Consider the following 16421-nt stretch of genomic DNA (forward strand, 5'->3'; position numbering starts at 1 on the left):
TAGTAAGAATGCAAATTAACATTAAAGTCGTAGTTAAGGACACTTTAGGGTTGTATTTTTTTTCACATAAAGGAAATATGCCATTGAAAGATATGTTTCCAGACCAGAAAACATTTCCGCAGTACATTTAATGATTTCTGCGTAGATGATGGACACCAAGAAAAGATTGTCTGATAGAATTTTGAAGCCAAAATATTGTGTGGCCAAAGTATTGTGGCAAAAATATCCAGGACAAGACTATCTAGAACGGAAGTGCAGATAGGTAAGCATAGATTTTCCATCCGTAACTCCACCTGTATGCACCTTGAAAATGTATATATCATCAAGATACATTTATGTACAGTTAAGCACAGTAAAATTTTGCTTAGCCATGGAAACTTAACTTCACAATATTGTTGTCCTCGATATTCTTATCACAATATTTTGACCATACACTATTTTAGCTTAGCTATCCAATCCAATCCTTCTAGTTCGCTATAGGCAATTTTAAGGACAGAGCAGCATTGCTCTTGGGTATACAGAAAGCAGATGGCAGCAGCTGTGACTATAGGGATTTGGGCATGTAAAGGATCTCCACATTCAATTACTTAACCACTGAAAATATCAAAGACATTATCACGAGTTGAGCTCATTGTTTGGCTTTCCTGACTCTTCGAATATGTTTTACTATACTGAGATGCGTTCAGAAAAGTAGTTGACAGATTTTCCAGGTGCAAGGGATCTCCAGTGCCCTTTAGTATTGGACTTCAGTGCAACATATGTATTGCTCTTTACTTAAAGCTTAATATGTCTATGATGCTCAGTACTCAATTAATTGATAAATATGTATGATTTGCATATGTTTATGTTAGTCTTAAACACTCACCTGGCAAGTGCTTGGGAAAGCAAGAAAATGGAGGTATTAAGAGCCAGGTTATAAACCAGCAGATGATAAATCCTATCCACCAAGAACCAAGCCATCTTGGGTCATCTGGAGTTAGGTGAACACTAAAAGGACAAGGAAAACATGTCCTTAAGGTGTGTGACATTTTGATATATTCGAAAGCACTATTTCAAACAACTGATAATACATGCTGGCAAGTTAATAAACAAACACTGAAAGTCAATAACAATGCAAACATTTCTAAATGTGAAACTTGTTTTCATTTTCTACTTGTCTTTCCATCCACAAATTAGAACATTGCTCTGAGTTCTATGCTGTTAGTCTCATACACGGCATATCAATTAGTCTTTACTATACAGGGTGTTCACATCAATCCAGAACCTGTGAACCAGTGAAGCATTTTGAAGCTGCACTAAGGCTCAGTTGTACTTCACATACTGGTTACTTGCTGCGGCTGGTATATCCTTTGCTAATCTGATAGTGAAACAGACACCTGAGTGTCTTATGTGCAACTAGCTGTCAGTCTACTAATGAAGAAGCTGCTGATTTTGTATTGTCCCAGTTAAGTCTGCTGTGGTGCCCCGGGGCATGTGACACATCACACCACATGGTACTCATCTCTTTCTATAGATACTTTGTAGATGACTGAATGTAAAAGGACAATGGTTTATTTGGGATTTGGTACCAGAATATTGAATTTAAAATTTCGGCATGCAAACATATTGTGACCAATATGTCAACAACTAGACATACCCCACATATATGTACCTTGTGTATTTATATTCACTGAAAAAACAAAGGTTAAAGTGGCATTATAGTTGGGGAAAATTTTAGTGACAACCTGGGTCCTAATTACGATGTCGGACGGAATTGTCGACACTGTTTCGGTGTGGGAACCGACCGACTGTAAGTCAGTGGTTCTGAACACACTGTTACAATGCGACCGTACATGTAGCGGTCGTAAACAGGCCACAGCACAAGCTCCCATAGAGAAATGGGAGTTCCTGTAAATCCCTGGACCGCATGGCAGGCACTTCACGGTGATTTACACCATGGGTGCCCCACCAGGCCCCCAACCAGAGGTCGCGGACGCATAGGGCCATACTAGGGGCCCTCCCAAAATCACTTTCAAACAGGCTTTTCATGTCGGAAACCGACATCATAATACCAACAGCGGAAATGCTGTCCGTAAGGGATTTTGTTGCGGTTTTCAGCTGGCTTCATGTCGGTTTTACTTCCGACCTACGTAATCATAATACGTCAGTCGGAAGTCAAATCAAAGATGTCAGTCGGAAAGCCAGTAAATATAAATATAACTCATGCCCTAAAGTAACTGTACCTCATGCCCCTGCCACACAGTTTTGACATCAAAACCCCCAGGCCCAGCTCTTCCCATGCTGCTGCATTGTTCTTGCTACTGTCATTTACTTGCTTTTTCCCCTGTTTTTTTTGAGTGGCTTCTCCTTGCTTTCCCCTCATTTTCACTGCTTTCTCCTTTAATTTCCCCGTGTTTTAAGTGCCTTCTCCTCACTTTCCCTTTGTTTTCATTGCTTTCTCCTTGTTTTTCCCCAATTTTTGAGAGTCTTCTCCCTGCTTTTCCCTTGTTTCCAATGCTTTTCCCCCAATTTTTTAGTGCCTTTTCCTTGCTTTCCCTTATTTTAATTGCTTTTTCCCTGTTTTCCCCAGTTTTTGAGTGCCCTCTCTTTGCTTTTCACCGTGTTTTAAAATAAAGCAGTTACAAACTCCAGCGCCTTGAGGCCCTCACAGGTAATTTGTTGCGCTTTAAAAATCCTTGCTTGGATTGATTTATTGGATCAATGAGCTAATTTCTGATTTAACAGTGATGTTATCAGTAATGTTATAGAATATGTCATGAATGAGGTAATATGTGGGATGATTAGCAGTGCATTTCAAGGAGTGTAATTGTGCATTATTGCGCTATTTCGTAGCACCAACATGCCTCCTTGCATCCAAAATGGATGCAGGGATGAATTTGGTGCTTAGAAATAGATCTAAATGCACCAGAAGTGAATTGAGCATCTGTCTCAGAATGAAATGGAACCTTGTCTGTACTTCTTTTTTCAAGAAGTGTCCATAGTTTTGCATAAAATGTCTCCCTAACTAGAGTACTTTCTATTGGTTGAATATTAAGTGCTACCTTGTTGGGTGGATGACTAGTGCTTAGCTATACAACAGCTGCATAAAATGGGGATCCCATCCCTCTGGGCCGGCTCAACTAACTGTGTCCCAGAAGCCTACAGGAGCACAAGTAGGGACTTGTCTGCTCTCATCCAGCAGGAGCTGCAAAAATGCTCCCACTAGGTGGCAAAAGATATTTGTTTCTCTGTCTGTGCTCTTGTGGCAAGGGAAACTCTGATTGCTCTCAGATGCCGGAAGCAAGAATAAACAGCTGCTCTGCCAGGCAGGAGCAAGGGTGTAAGTTTTAGTTAGCTCAGGTAACTATAACTGCTAAATTTCTATGGTGTTGTACAAGTGGAATCTGAGACTAACAATAACATCCCTGTAATCTTAGGTTTTTTTTCAGTGAATTTCTATGTTTTTAAAAATTATATTTCCAAACTATAAAGTCCCTACAACCTTACCTTTGGTTTTTTAAGTGAATTTCTAAGGTTTTTCAAATTTTATTTCCTAACTATAACATCCTTGTAACCTTTGTTTTTCTAAGTGAATTTCTATGTTTTTTTTTTAACTAGTAGTCGTGTTTGCAGGGTGGTGGAAAAAGGGGGCAGGCCTTCAATCAGCTCACAGGAACCCCACTGTGTGGGACTTACTGGGGGTAACAGGAGGGACTCTTGGCCTCCAAGGACCCTCAGCATCCAAGAGGACTTCATCCCCCAACCAGTAGTATACCAGGTGGCTCATACTGTTGGAGAAAGGGGGCATGGTCTCCGAAGTCCTCTCAGCAATCCCTCTGGCTGGGACTTACTGGAGGTAACAGGAAGGGTTGTTGGCCATGAAAGACCCCCAGGAGCCAAGGGGACGTCATACCCTAACTAGTAGTGTGCCAGGAGGCAAATGCAGAGTGGTGATAAAAGGGGTGGGGCCACCAACAACCTCTGAGTAATCCCACTGTGTGGGACTTACTGGAGGCAATAAGAGGTATTGTTGGCCCCAAGGACCTTTAGCTATTAAGGGGACTTCACCCCCCAACAAGATGTGTACCAAGAGGCCCCTTTACAGAGTGGTAGTATAAGGAGGCAGGGCCTCCTGTTAAAATCCGCTTTTGATTTAAGCCCTAGAGAGAAATTGTGGGTTGTACTTTAGGAGACGGGGATGTCAATAGATCTGCTGCACTTATTAATCCACTTATATAATGGAAATTATGCACAAGTGAGGTGGGGCGGGGAGGGAAAATTGATGGGATGCATATATATCTCTAGAAGGGTTCGACAGGGATGTATTATCGCTCCAACCTTGTTTACATTCTGTATCAATAGGCTAATAGAAATGGTATATGACTGCAAAGGTGACCCCCCTTAAACTAGCAGACCAACGAATCCCTGCCCTCCTCCTTGCAGATGATACATTGATAATATCTCAGACACCCATGGGATTAGAAAACATCCTGAATCGTTTTTCGGATGCTTCTGAAAAATTTGGGCTACAAATTAACGCCCTTAAAACCAAATGTATGACTTTCTTGCCGCATAAGACATTCAGAGGGAAAGTGAGTCTTGGATCCAGGAACAAGGACCAGGTTAAAGACTTTGAATACCTGAATGCAAGGCTAACCAATAACCTATCATGGGCTGCTCAAATACTGAATAGCCAGATGACCATACAACATGGGTATTCTTATCGATAATGCTGACCGTAAAGTCGCGGCATTACAGAAGGAAATTAGCACACTGGAGGGGGAAATCAAAGACCTTGGGTTAGCTGAAGCAACAGAAAAAAACTATGCTATCCTAGCTGATATACTAGCTAAACATCAAGAAGACATTAAACAACGTAAAGCTAGAAAATTGAAGCGGGATGAAATTGATTACAGGGAGGGTAGAGTGTTTACCTTTGCCAAAAGGTATGATGAGTTTTTATCTAGTGAACAAGATAAGAACATATCTGGTAGACAACCAACCACTTCCTTCTCCTCAAGTTCCACCTCGCTCAGTGTACCTGCATCAAGTGATGGTGAAATAGAGAATGCAACTACCACAACTAATGTAGACAGACTAGGGAATTCTTTTTTGCAGGAGGTCCAACGCATAAAGAGGGGCAACAGAACACAACCCAACACAGGAGAACCTCCCGTAAAACTAGGCGAGTTAAGAGAGCAGGCCACAAACAACTACAGGAGAAACCTGAGGTCTGGGGACAAGAGGATCTAACTCAGAAACAAGGGATAGGGGTAGACATCATCAATCTATCTTCCTTCACCCTCACAGATGACATGATCTCCCTCCTTAAAAAGGGTCTAGGCTTTTGCCCCACAGATAAAGGTGATTTGTGCAAATCGAAAGTAGATCTCTTCAAATTTGTTAGAAGTTTGAAATTGAAAAAAATGTTTGCCAATAATCCTATTGTGAATAAACATACTAAGAATATCCCTATGTGTGGTGTGTCTGATGTTCTCAGCATACAAGTTCTTTATGATAGTCAGCTGCTTCTTTCCATCACTAACCAAGAACAGACACCGGATAACATGAGTCAACTGCTATTGGACCTCGATGTTGATACTGATTACACCAGAGCCAACGGTTTAAAAACTAAGTCCAAATGGACACCGGCTTTGCCTGGTGGCAACACCGTAGACATCTTCCATAGACTGGTTCTACAAGACATAGATAAACATGAGGCCAAGAATACTTCTCGCAGGGGGCATATACAAGATAACCTGACCACAGGGTAACGCAAGGCACTTAAACTCCTCTCTACTAACACTTCCATTGTCATCAGAGAGGCTGACAAGGTCGGCAACATTGTAGTGATGAACAAACAAGATTACAATGGGGAGGAACAGGGTCAACTCGATGATGAGTCTTGTTACATTGCCCTTACGAGCAACCCTACTGGAATGCTCATCCTCCTTATCAACAAGCATCTCCAAACCTGGCTGGGGGAGGGACTCCTGAGTCAAGAAGAATTTATGTATTTAAAAGTGGAAAGACCTAGATATCCGGTTTGGTACACACTACCGAAGGTACACTAAAAATTACCCTTTCCCCCCGGCAGACCCATTGTTTCCAGTATAGGGGGCCCCACAGAGCGATTAGCTGAATATGTGGACTTGTTCCTGCAACCCATGGTTCAAAATCTTCCTGCCTACATTAAAGACACAAAACACATCCTTAGCCTACTGACTGATCTGACCTGGAATGCTGACATTATTTTACCCTCGTTGGACGTTGTCTCTCTCTACACCAGAGGTCTTCAAACTTTTGGATGCCGAGACCCCCCTGTCAACATTTTGAGGCGTAAGGACCCCCTCCTGACAAAAATGTTTAAACCTGTTGACTAAATTGCGTGGGATGAAAATGTAAATGAGGTTATGTGATGCCGCGTATTTTGGGATAGCATTGCTTCATTATTTTGATATTTGTTACACACAGTAACGCTGAGGAAAGATTTCACCCAATCAGTACCCATTTATAACCAAAATACAGCAATTATCATCAGAAAGATTTCAAGTCAACCTTTGTGAAGGGCCTTCCACTCTGCAGCAATACGTGCTGCCACATTAGAAGCTCACCTGGCCCTGACCGGAAGAAGCAGGGGTCCCTTAAAACCCTGGCGGTTTTGTGTAGAGTTAAGCCGTTTTCCCATGCAGCTTTCCTCTCACCCCCTCCCTTCCATCCCTCTCTCCTCTCCTAACCCCGGATCCCTCTCTCACTTTGCAGGTCATTTTCTTTCACCCCTTTTTACAACTTCTGAACTCTCCCCATTCAACCTCTCACTTCACCTTTAATCACCTCTTGCCATTCTGTCCTTTCACTGCCCTCATCTCTAACAGTCTCTCACATTTATCTCATGGCCTCTCTGGCCCTGTCACCTCCCGTGCCCCTCAGCACTTCTCATTCACCTCATCTCTTCATTCAAATTTTTGTCTATTTGTATCCCCCCCATTCCTCTTTCACATCTCCCCTTTGTTCTAACAGAAGCCCTCACCTTTGGATCACACTCACTTCTTGCGTGTCCACACTTCTCTTCGGCAATTCACATTTCTCCTCATCCCTGACCTCTTCAATCAAATTCTCTCACTCCCTTGCTGTCCTCTCTCATTTTGGGTGCGGATGCAAGTTCAGAATGGGATGAATGAATGTATGATTACTGATGGGCTTGTTTGAGTGAGTTGCATATTGAGTAGTGAGGGGGACAGGTGAGTGAAGTGTCACATGAGTGCAGGATGAGTAGTGTACTCGTGTGACTGCAGGTTGAGGTATAGTGTGAGCAGGACAAGTGCATTTTGAGTGCAGAGTGATCACTGTGAGTGCAAGGTGAGCGGGTGAATGGTGCAAGTGCATGGTGATCAGTGTGAGTGCATTGTGATCGCTGTGAGTGCCAGGTGAGCGTGACAATAAAGGGCGAGAATGAGGAATGAGTTGTCTGAATGCAGGGTGCGTTCCCAGACCCATGAAGTAACTCAGCATGTTATTGACGGGGCGTAGACTTTAAGATCTAAGTTAAACTATTGCGGCATTAATCGGGGATCGAGGGTGAAGGAAATAAATAATGTGCTGATCCTGCAACAAACTTCCAGTCCTATGGTTAGGGTTACCAGCAGATTATTTTGATGGCCCAGTCGGTACAAAAAAAAGCAGTCACCTAAAGCGGTATTTTCAGCGCTTATCTGTGCATACTTCCCAGGGCCGGCTTTAGTGCTGGTGGTGCCCTGTGCGACAATGTTTGTTGGTGCCCCCCCAATGACCACCCCCACCACGGATTCTCTCACTAGCACCCTTTAACAGTGACCAAGTCTCCATAACCCCACACTCTCAGATGCATTGAATTAGTTATATAGTGCCACTCATACCAGTGTAGGGTGTCCAAGCACTTTGCATCACACACACATTACACAGAGACAATCAATCATAAGTGTGTAAATCAGTGTGTAGGAAATGTTACATAAGCCAAAGGACTAAAAGTATAGGAGTCACATGTCATCCATACTGGTAGGCAGTATAGTTCAAGAGTGCTTGGTGTGGAGAAGCACAAACTCAGAGTCGAAAAAGAAACAGCATAGTTGGGAGTTTCCTTTAATAATAAGAATTGATTTCTAGCCAAATTAACCCTTTTTGCAACATTAATCAATGGTCTAATAATGTACTCTTTGTAGTGTGCATGCTGTTCTAGGATGAAAGTTAATAGCTCACTATTCTATATTAGGACTTTAAGTTATAAATTGCAAGTAACAAAAGGATGTCTCTTTTGAAAGCAGTAACCTGCTGATCTCTTCACATCATACGCACTCTGTAATCTACTTGGTACACGTTCTTTGCAGCAGGCATATTAACCCTCTGCACTAACTTCACCTAAGTCACAACCTCAACTATACAAAATTCTGATCTCTCTCCAGGAAGATAATTAATCACACGAGTTATCTTGACATTTATGTGAGGCCTGGTAATTGCCGGGGAAAGAAACGCTGCAGCAGGTGCTTCAAAAGCACAATAAACTTTCACACACGGCGCCCCCAGGAAGCCAACTTTGTATTCCTTTCCATGAAATGCATTCTCACACTACGGCAGTGAATGTAAAATCCAAATGTAAGGAATAGGCACAGTGGGGACCCAGGGGGTACTGGAACCAGCAAAAAAACCTAAGCCTCTGTAAGCAGTTTACAAAGGCATGTTAAATGGTCTTTAAAGACCTGTGAAAAAACACGGGGGTGCCGGAGATAGGAATCCAGACACTGCCCAGCTGAGCCCCCAGCAGCTCAAGTTTCACTGCAGCAGCCCGGGCTGACTGGGAAGGCGCGACCCCCTTTGCATCACTCCACGGCCCCCCTGGGGGTCGCGCCCCACAGTTTGAAGACCCCTGCTCTACACTAATATTGACCCGAGATTAAGCATGCAGGCCATGGAATGGCATCTAGGAAAGCTACCGGCAAAACATTGGCAGCATACAAGAATGCTTTTGTCTATGACTGAATTTATACTGACAAACAACTGTTTCATGTTTCAAGATCATTGGTATAAGCAAACACGAGGAGTAGCTATGGGCTCCAAATTTTCACCGTCCTTTGCAAATCTCTTCATGGGATATTTTGAGGCCAAATGGTTGTGGAGTGAGAATGGTAGCACTTTCAGTCAACATATCGTCTATTGGGGGCGATATATTGCCGACTGCTTACTGTTCTGGTCAGGCACAGAACCTCAACTACAGGAATTCTATAGCTACCTAGAGTCCAACACTCTCGGTGTTCAATTTACCCATCAACACAGCAGGACTAATCTTGTCTTCTTAGACGTAGAGTTATACATCATTGGTGGTGCTATACAAAGTGAACTTCATCGCAAGCCCACGGCATGTAATGCTGTGTTTCATGCGACCAGTGCGCATCCCACTCATCAGATCAGGGCTATTCCCTTTGGAGAATTCACAAGAGCTAGACGCAATTGCAGTGATGACAAAGAATTTCACTCTTGCTTGCATGTGATGAAAAATAGGTTCAAGGCCCGTGGCTACCAACAGAACACCTGGGACAGGGCAGAAAAACGTGTTCTGAGGTTACCACGCATTGAGACATTGAGGACCAGAGGACCCCCTGACACATCTACTCAACCACTTAGACTGATCACTGACTACAATCAGAAAGCGGAGGTCCTTACGAGAAGCATGCATAAGCATTGGAATACCCTTAGGGCAGACAGAACGATTGAAACCTTTACATTACAGAGACCACTTGTCACTTATAGGAGAGGCAGGACACTCAGGACCATCCTGAGTCCCACTGTCCCGAATAAAACTGACTGTAGTGATTGGCTTACCACACGCACTCAAGGCTTCCATAAATGTGGATGCTGTGGCGTCTGCAGATGTGCGGCTCATGAGACAAAAACATTTTCAGGCCCAAACGGTAGGGAATATCGGATCAAGCAGAACATTAACTGCAGGAGGCGATTTGTTGTTTACATTATTGTGTGCAAATGTCGCAGACAATATGTGGGAAGCACAATTCGGATGCTTAAAGATCTCATTAGTGAACATGCTAGGGCATTGAAACAAAGTGACATTACGCCAGCAGTTGCAGTGAACAGGGCCCGTACAAACATTTTACGTTCTTTGGAATTGAACAGATCCCACTCCATCCCAGGGGTGGGGACAGAGAACTGACGTTGCGTCGGGCAGAAGCTTTTTGGATAATGCGCCTTCAAGCGGTTGATCTGGGACTCAACACAGACCACGAGCTTCAATTCTTTTTAGGGAACTATATGGGGCTGGTCTCTTGTATTCTGTACCAGGATAACATATTACTTCTGTTATTACATTGGATAGTTATGTACCACTCTGTGTCTGAGGTGCAGTGCACTCATGTCACACAGAAATACTTTGTCATTAAGTGTAACGGGAATGATTACCAACTATCTCACATTTTGTGCTGTTGAATTAATTTGCATAAGTCTTACATCTTTGTTAAATACTGTGACATTAGATATTGTACTACGAGTATTGTACTGGCTCACTCTATACACGCACTGTATCTCCTTGTATTTTATTATCTCTAGTGATACTCCCTGATATATTATCTATGTTGTATGATCTGTGTATTTATATCTCTTGAATTGGATTACCGAAACTGTCCTACTGAATTGTATTTACGTGTTATAGTTTCAATCACATGTATAGCAGCAGATGTATGTAAGGATTAATTGCATTTAGATCATTGCCTTGCCTTTCCTGCTATTCTATCGTATTCTCTGCATATGCCCCCCCCCCCTCGCCCCTTCGATAATCCCTTCCTGGCACTTTTTTCTGAGACTGTCATGGTTATTATCGTCTTTACCCTTGTTTTATTTATTTGTCATTTTTTCGTTTTTTTCCTGCTTTGACACACTCACCCAGTGTTTGGTCCTGATTAGCATCGATTAGTGATTTGATATTGGGACATTGAGGGTTGCGTGTACCCTCATTGTTTTCATTGGGACGACGATATATATTTTTTGAGCGTGTGCTACTTGTTCACAATTGTGATTTTCTCAGCTTAGTTTTATTGGCTGTAGCTAGATATTTCCCGCCTACTCATTTTGGGTCGTTGACTCACTTCCGGTGTACTGACCGGATTTCTTTGCTGCGGTCTAGTTCTTACATGTCGGGTATTTATTTCACACCGACGTCGAAGTCTTACGTCCGGTCTCCCTGAGGTGGTCACAGCGTACTCGCTACTACGTGGCTGACATGCCAACAAGGTATGTCGGTGCTCGTAGTGTAATCGTGCTACTGTGATTTAATAGTCATGTTGGACGTAATTCGGTACTTGGTTCTTTTCACTAGTGTAAGCATAGGCTACTATTAGTACGGTATTCATTTTGCTCATATATTTAGTCGTACCGCTCTGTTAGCTGAGGTCCTCGTGACTTCTTTGGAGATTGCGGGCTATATTAGTTCTCATACTATTTCATTACAGTGCAGGAATAGCCGAGAGCTAGATTCTACGTTTCATTGGGCTGAGGTCCTTGTGTTTTGTGTGGATAGTATGGGCTATATTTGTTCCCATACTTTTTTAGTAAATTGCAGGAATAGCCTAGAGCTAGGATCTACGTTTCTTTGGGCTGATGTTCTGGTCACAGGCACAATGTTGTTAACTATAGAAACATTGACGTGTTTTCTCGTTAATGACGACACCATGCATTATAGATTATGAGATATTTCGAGATGCGCTACGGTAGCTTGGGTGTTATTCATGTCACAGTTTGACCCACCTTCCTGATACTTATTTCTCTGTCCCTCTGTAGGTTTTCACTTTGATATTGTACTTACCCCGAGCTGACAGCTATTGATCTAATCACGGTCACCTATCCCGTACAGCCGGGACAGAATTACAACCGGCGGAGAGGTGAGCCGGTTGTTACTTGAGCTGTCTATGTACTTTATCTTACAGTTCTCCTTTTAGGTGCATGCTGATAGGGTATTGTTACGTTTTCTCCGCCTCCGGCCCGGAAGCCCCGCCTCCAGCCGAAAACTCCGCCTCTGGGCCGGAAGCTCCGCCTCCGGGCCGGAACTTCCGGCCCGAGTGCGGACGTAAAGTTAGTAGCCGTAAATCCATTCTGTGAATACCAAAAGTAGTAAGTGCATTCTGTGAATACCAAAAGTAGTAAGTGCATTCTGTGAATACCAAAAGTAGTAAGTTTAGGATTTTGCCTTAAGTTAATTCTGTGAATCGGGCCCCAAGAGCTGGATAAAACGGAATTAATGCCCTGATTTAATCATGTTAAGGAGAGATTGACCAGGAGAATGGTAGCTAAATTGAAGAATAGATACTGGGATTATAACCTGCAAACCTGGTTGTCTCCTCACTTTAACAGGGTGCTTTATTGATGTTAAAAGCACTTTGGTTTTTTAACAATTTATGAACCAGATAGAACCCCATTAGCCAGATCTGTTTTTTTTTTATTGTTTCAAAAGTAAGTGGCGGACAAGTTCCATTATGCCACCCTGTCCGGCATGGAAATTAAGCACTGAATCTGTGGAGTTTTTTATGTTTTACAATCCTGCCTATGAAAAAGCTAGGATGACATAGGTAATCCCAGTCTTTTGGCTACATTTTATAATACGACTGACGGATGCTATTTGCATATTAAGTTCTGAAAATACTGAGGGGGTTTCAGTATCAAGGTATCTACTGGATGCCTGGTGTATCAGATGCAAAATATTAGCTGCTGAATAACATCCTCATGATAGCTGCTGATTTTAAGCAACTCACTTCCCATGCTAGTCAATTTTTAAGATAGTTACTAAAGGCTATTGTATGTATAAATTATTGTTTTAGGAATTCAGGTAGGCTGCAAGTATCTCTTCTCTCTAAAATTATCCAGTTGTGTTGCATTGCTGGAGTATTAGATGGGAACTATGAAGTGATGATTATTACTGTTATGGTAGTTGTTGAATCTAAGTACCTGCACTTTTATGATGATTACATTTTTTAAATGTACTTAAGATTGATTATATGTGCACATTTTGTTTCAATGCCCATGGTAGCTGTACTGTCTATTTTTTTTAAATTACAGATTTTATACCAATAAGAAACTATTCAAATACATCCAATATTACAAAAATTGAGAAAACGCAAACATAGGTGAAAGGGACACATGTAAATCCAAAAAACAATGGAGAAAGTGCATACGTTGGGAGGGGGGGTCAGAAATACTATTCTAACTCTACTCCAACAGATATTTTGGGAAAATGCATATATGGTGGATGGGGGCAGATTTCCTATTCTAACTCCAGTCAGACAAATATTTAGGAAAAGGTATAAATTGGGGGGAGGGGTTGAAGTCATATTTATAATTTCAACTATAGTATAACAAACATTGGGGAACGCTCATAAATGGAGGTTGTCCGATTTACTGTTTAAATACAGTCCATATTTGGGGGCTCTGGATCAAATTTACTATTCTAATTCCAGCAAAAAAATATTGGGGAAAGTACAAATTTTTTGGAATGGGGTATCTTTACTATTCTTACTACAGTCTAACACACTTCAGGGAAAGTTCTTCTTTTAACTCATGATACATAGATGAAAAATGTATTTTACTGAAACACTCCAAAACCTTAACAAATGAAAATTTCACAAAAAGAACTAATATTAAATGTAAAATATCATTTACAAAGTGCAAGTATTTAATGTCACAGCTTTCCACAGGTGATTTCTCCCACTTCCATTAACCTCTGGTCCTGGATATTTGCAACTCAGGATGTCATCCCGACGGGTGCGAGAGGAGTGTTACAGCCCAAGACTGTGCCAGCCACATGAGTGATACACAATTGTGACCCTTTCTCTTCACCAGCACAGCCATGTGGAATCTCAAAATCTGTGGCTGTACGCCCCATCTGAGTGGCAGACTTCATTAGTATTTGATGATCTATCAAAGGATTCAAGGTTCCCAAGATTCAAGGATCTATAGTAGAATTTTAGGACCCTGTAGTGTATAAAAGCCACATATACAGTGTTTGATGTTCGTGCTTGTTGATGAGAGGAAGGCTCTTTGGGCTCTGCTCTTCACCTGTCTTCCTGGTTTTCTAGGAGACATTTTCAAGCCATACATCGAGAACATCTACTCTGTTTTATGCATGTTCTGTTCTGTGAAGGAACCAGCAGAGAGCCGCAGTAGTGGTGACTGAGAGCCAGCAGCATCAGCGGTCTGAGCCGCGGAGCTTTCTGAGACGCTGACTAGGAGCCGGGTGCCAGGTGCTTGACACCGTCGAACACCACCAATCTCCGAGGGGTGCAGCGTCTGCCTGGGGGCCTGGGGACCTGGTCCTACCGGCAGGATTTCTTGGCAGAGATTGAACTCCCGTGGACTTGGCGGATTTGGCGGAGCGGCTTGTGGCGTGGCGTGCCGGAACTGATCGCGGGTTAACCCACAATGAGCCCCTGTGAGCCCCTGCAGGCCGGGGCCTTTTGAGGGCCATTGAGCAGCTTTAGAACAGCCTCCTATCGGCAACAGCTACCTCCACCAGCGTACCAGGGAGCCAGGTAAGCCTGGGAGCCCTGTGAGCCCCTGTGAGCCTCAGTAAGCCTCTGTGAACTCCTGTGAGCCCCTGCGAGCCCCTGTAGTGGGGGTGCAGGCGGGGACAGGCGGGGGCCTGAGCACTGACCTAGACCTAGAGCCGTAGAGCCCTGTTCTTTTCCACTCCGTTCTGGCAACAAAAGGGAGTGGGTGAGCCCCGGCTGTAGAGAGCTGTAGTTGTGCGGTGGAGCTGCAGAGAGTTGCAGCGGCGGCGCCAAAGGAAAAGCAAGCGGAGCACAGTAGTGCAGTGAGGCGGTTTAGAGAGTGATGGATTAGAGTCGTGGAGCATAGGGGGCAGAGGTAAAATCAGTTTGGCGCCAACTAGAAAGAGCTGATCCACGGCCCCACAGCTCCACAGCGCTGGAATAACAGGGCAGAGACGGGTAGAAACGAACAGAGGTTGTACATTGAGGCGTCAGAGGTGGTAACCTGAACCAAGCCAGAGTGCAGTAGCAACAGCAAGGACACCGAGCTAAGCTACCAGAGAGGATAACAAAAAATACGGCCGTGCAAGCAACTGGCAAACTTGGCACAGCACCTACAGTTTGGAACAAACCGAGACTGCGACAGCGGTAGTGGCAGTCCTGAGAAGGAGCAAACACACACTACGTCCGCAAAGACGCTGTGGTGGTAGAAGAGTCTCGAGAGCCTGTTGAAGGACAATCCAAGAGAAACCCACTCACAGCCCTCAATCCTTAGCTCTCAGCCCATAACCTACAATCAAATTGCAATCAAACTGCAATTAAATTGAAATCAGAAAACAAGATTGGCACCTACGGAGGATGAGATCAGGCAAAGTCAGGCATTACCCGAAACACCCCCAAAAAACTGAAAAGACCCAGAAAATAATTGATACCAATCCAGGGGAAAAAAGCCAAAAAATAAATCAGACCACGAAAGCAACAGTTACAAACTTAAGAGTCCACTAATTTCTCCGATCTTAACCTTGTTTAGTAATCAAGAAGCTAGAGGTATAATGGACAAAAAAAACATTCTTCTTCCTTAAAAACCCTGAGCCACAATTCTCTCAACACCTAGAGACCTCTCAAGCCTTCCTGCACCGCTAACTCCTCAAAGGGTGGCACATAATACAGGATCAGAAGTCAACCCAGTGGATCAGACATCCTCAGGACGGGGAGCAACCTTTACAACGCAACTTTTACAACGCACTACACTTACAACGCAATTTTTACAACGCAACATCCACTACAACGCATTCCATTACATCGCATGACACTACAACGCATTTTTAAAAACTACCTTTACAACGCATTCCATTACATCGCATACTACCTTTACAACGCATACCATTACAACGCATAATATTACATTGCATTTAAGGTAAGTATTGGATAGTATAGGGGTAAAACCCCTACACTATCCAACACTTACCCTACTGTTGCACCCCCTGGAGTTAGAATAGTAATTTTTACCCCTACACTATCCAACACTTACCCTACTGTTGCACCCCCTGGAGTTAGAATTGTAATTTTTACCCCTATACTATCCAACACTTACCCTACTGTTGCACCCCCTGGAGTTAGAATAGTAATTTTTACCCCTATACTATCCAACACTTACCCTACTATTGCACCCCCTGGAGTTAGAATAGTAATTTTTACCCCTACACTATCCAACACTTACCCTACTGTTGCACCCCCTGGAGTTAGAATAGTAATTTTTACCCCTATACTATCCAACACTTACCCTACTGTTGCATCCCCTGGAGTTAGAATAGTAATTTTTACCCCTACACTATCCAACACTTACTCTACTGTTGCACCCCCTGGAGTTAGAATAGTAATTTTTACCCCTATACTATCCAACACTTACCCTACTGTTGCACCCCC

The 16421-nt window shown here is 43.2% G+C and overlaps 1 protein-coding gene across 1 annotated transcript in view; it reads right to left on the bottom strand.

Annotated features, from left to right (window-relative positions):
• The window catches only part of SLCO4C1 (solute carrier organic anion transporter family member 4C1), a 499215-nt gene that overhangs the window by 297821 nt on the left and 184973 nt on the right, over window positions 1–16421 (bottom strand). Inside the window, exon 5 of the mRNA XM_085632555.1 lies at window positions 866–987. Coding sequence (XP_085488681.1) covers window positions 866–987 — 122 coding nt within the window. The remainder of the gene's footprint in view (window positions 1–865; window positions 988–16421) is intronic.

This window comes from Triturus cristatus, chromosome 2_1 (assembly GCF_964204655.1).
Source record: "Triturus cristatus chromosome 2_1, aTriCri1.1, whole genome shotgun sequence".
Classification (NCBI taxonomy): Eukaryota; Metazoa; Chordata; class Amphibia; order Caudata; family Salamandridae; genus Triturus; species Triturus cristatus.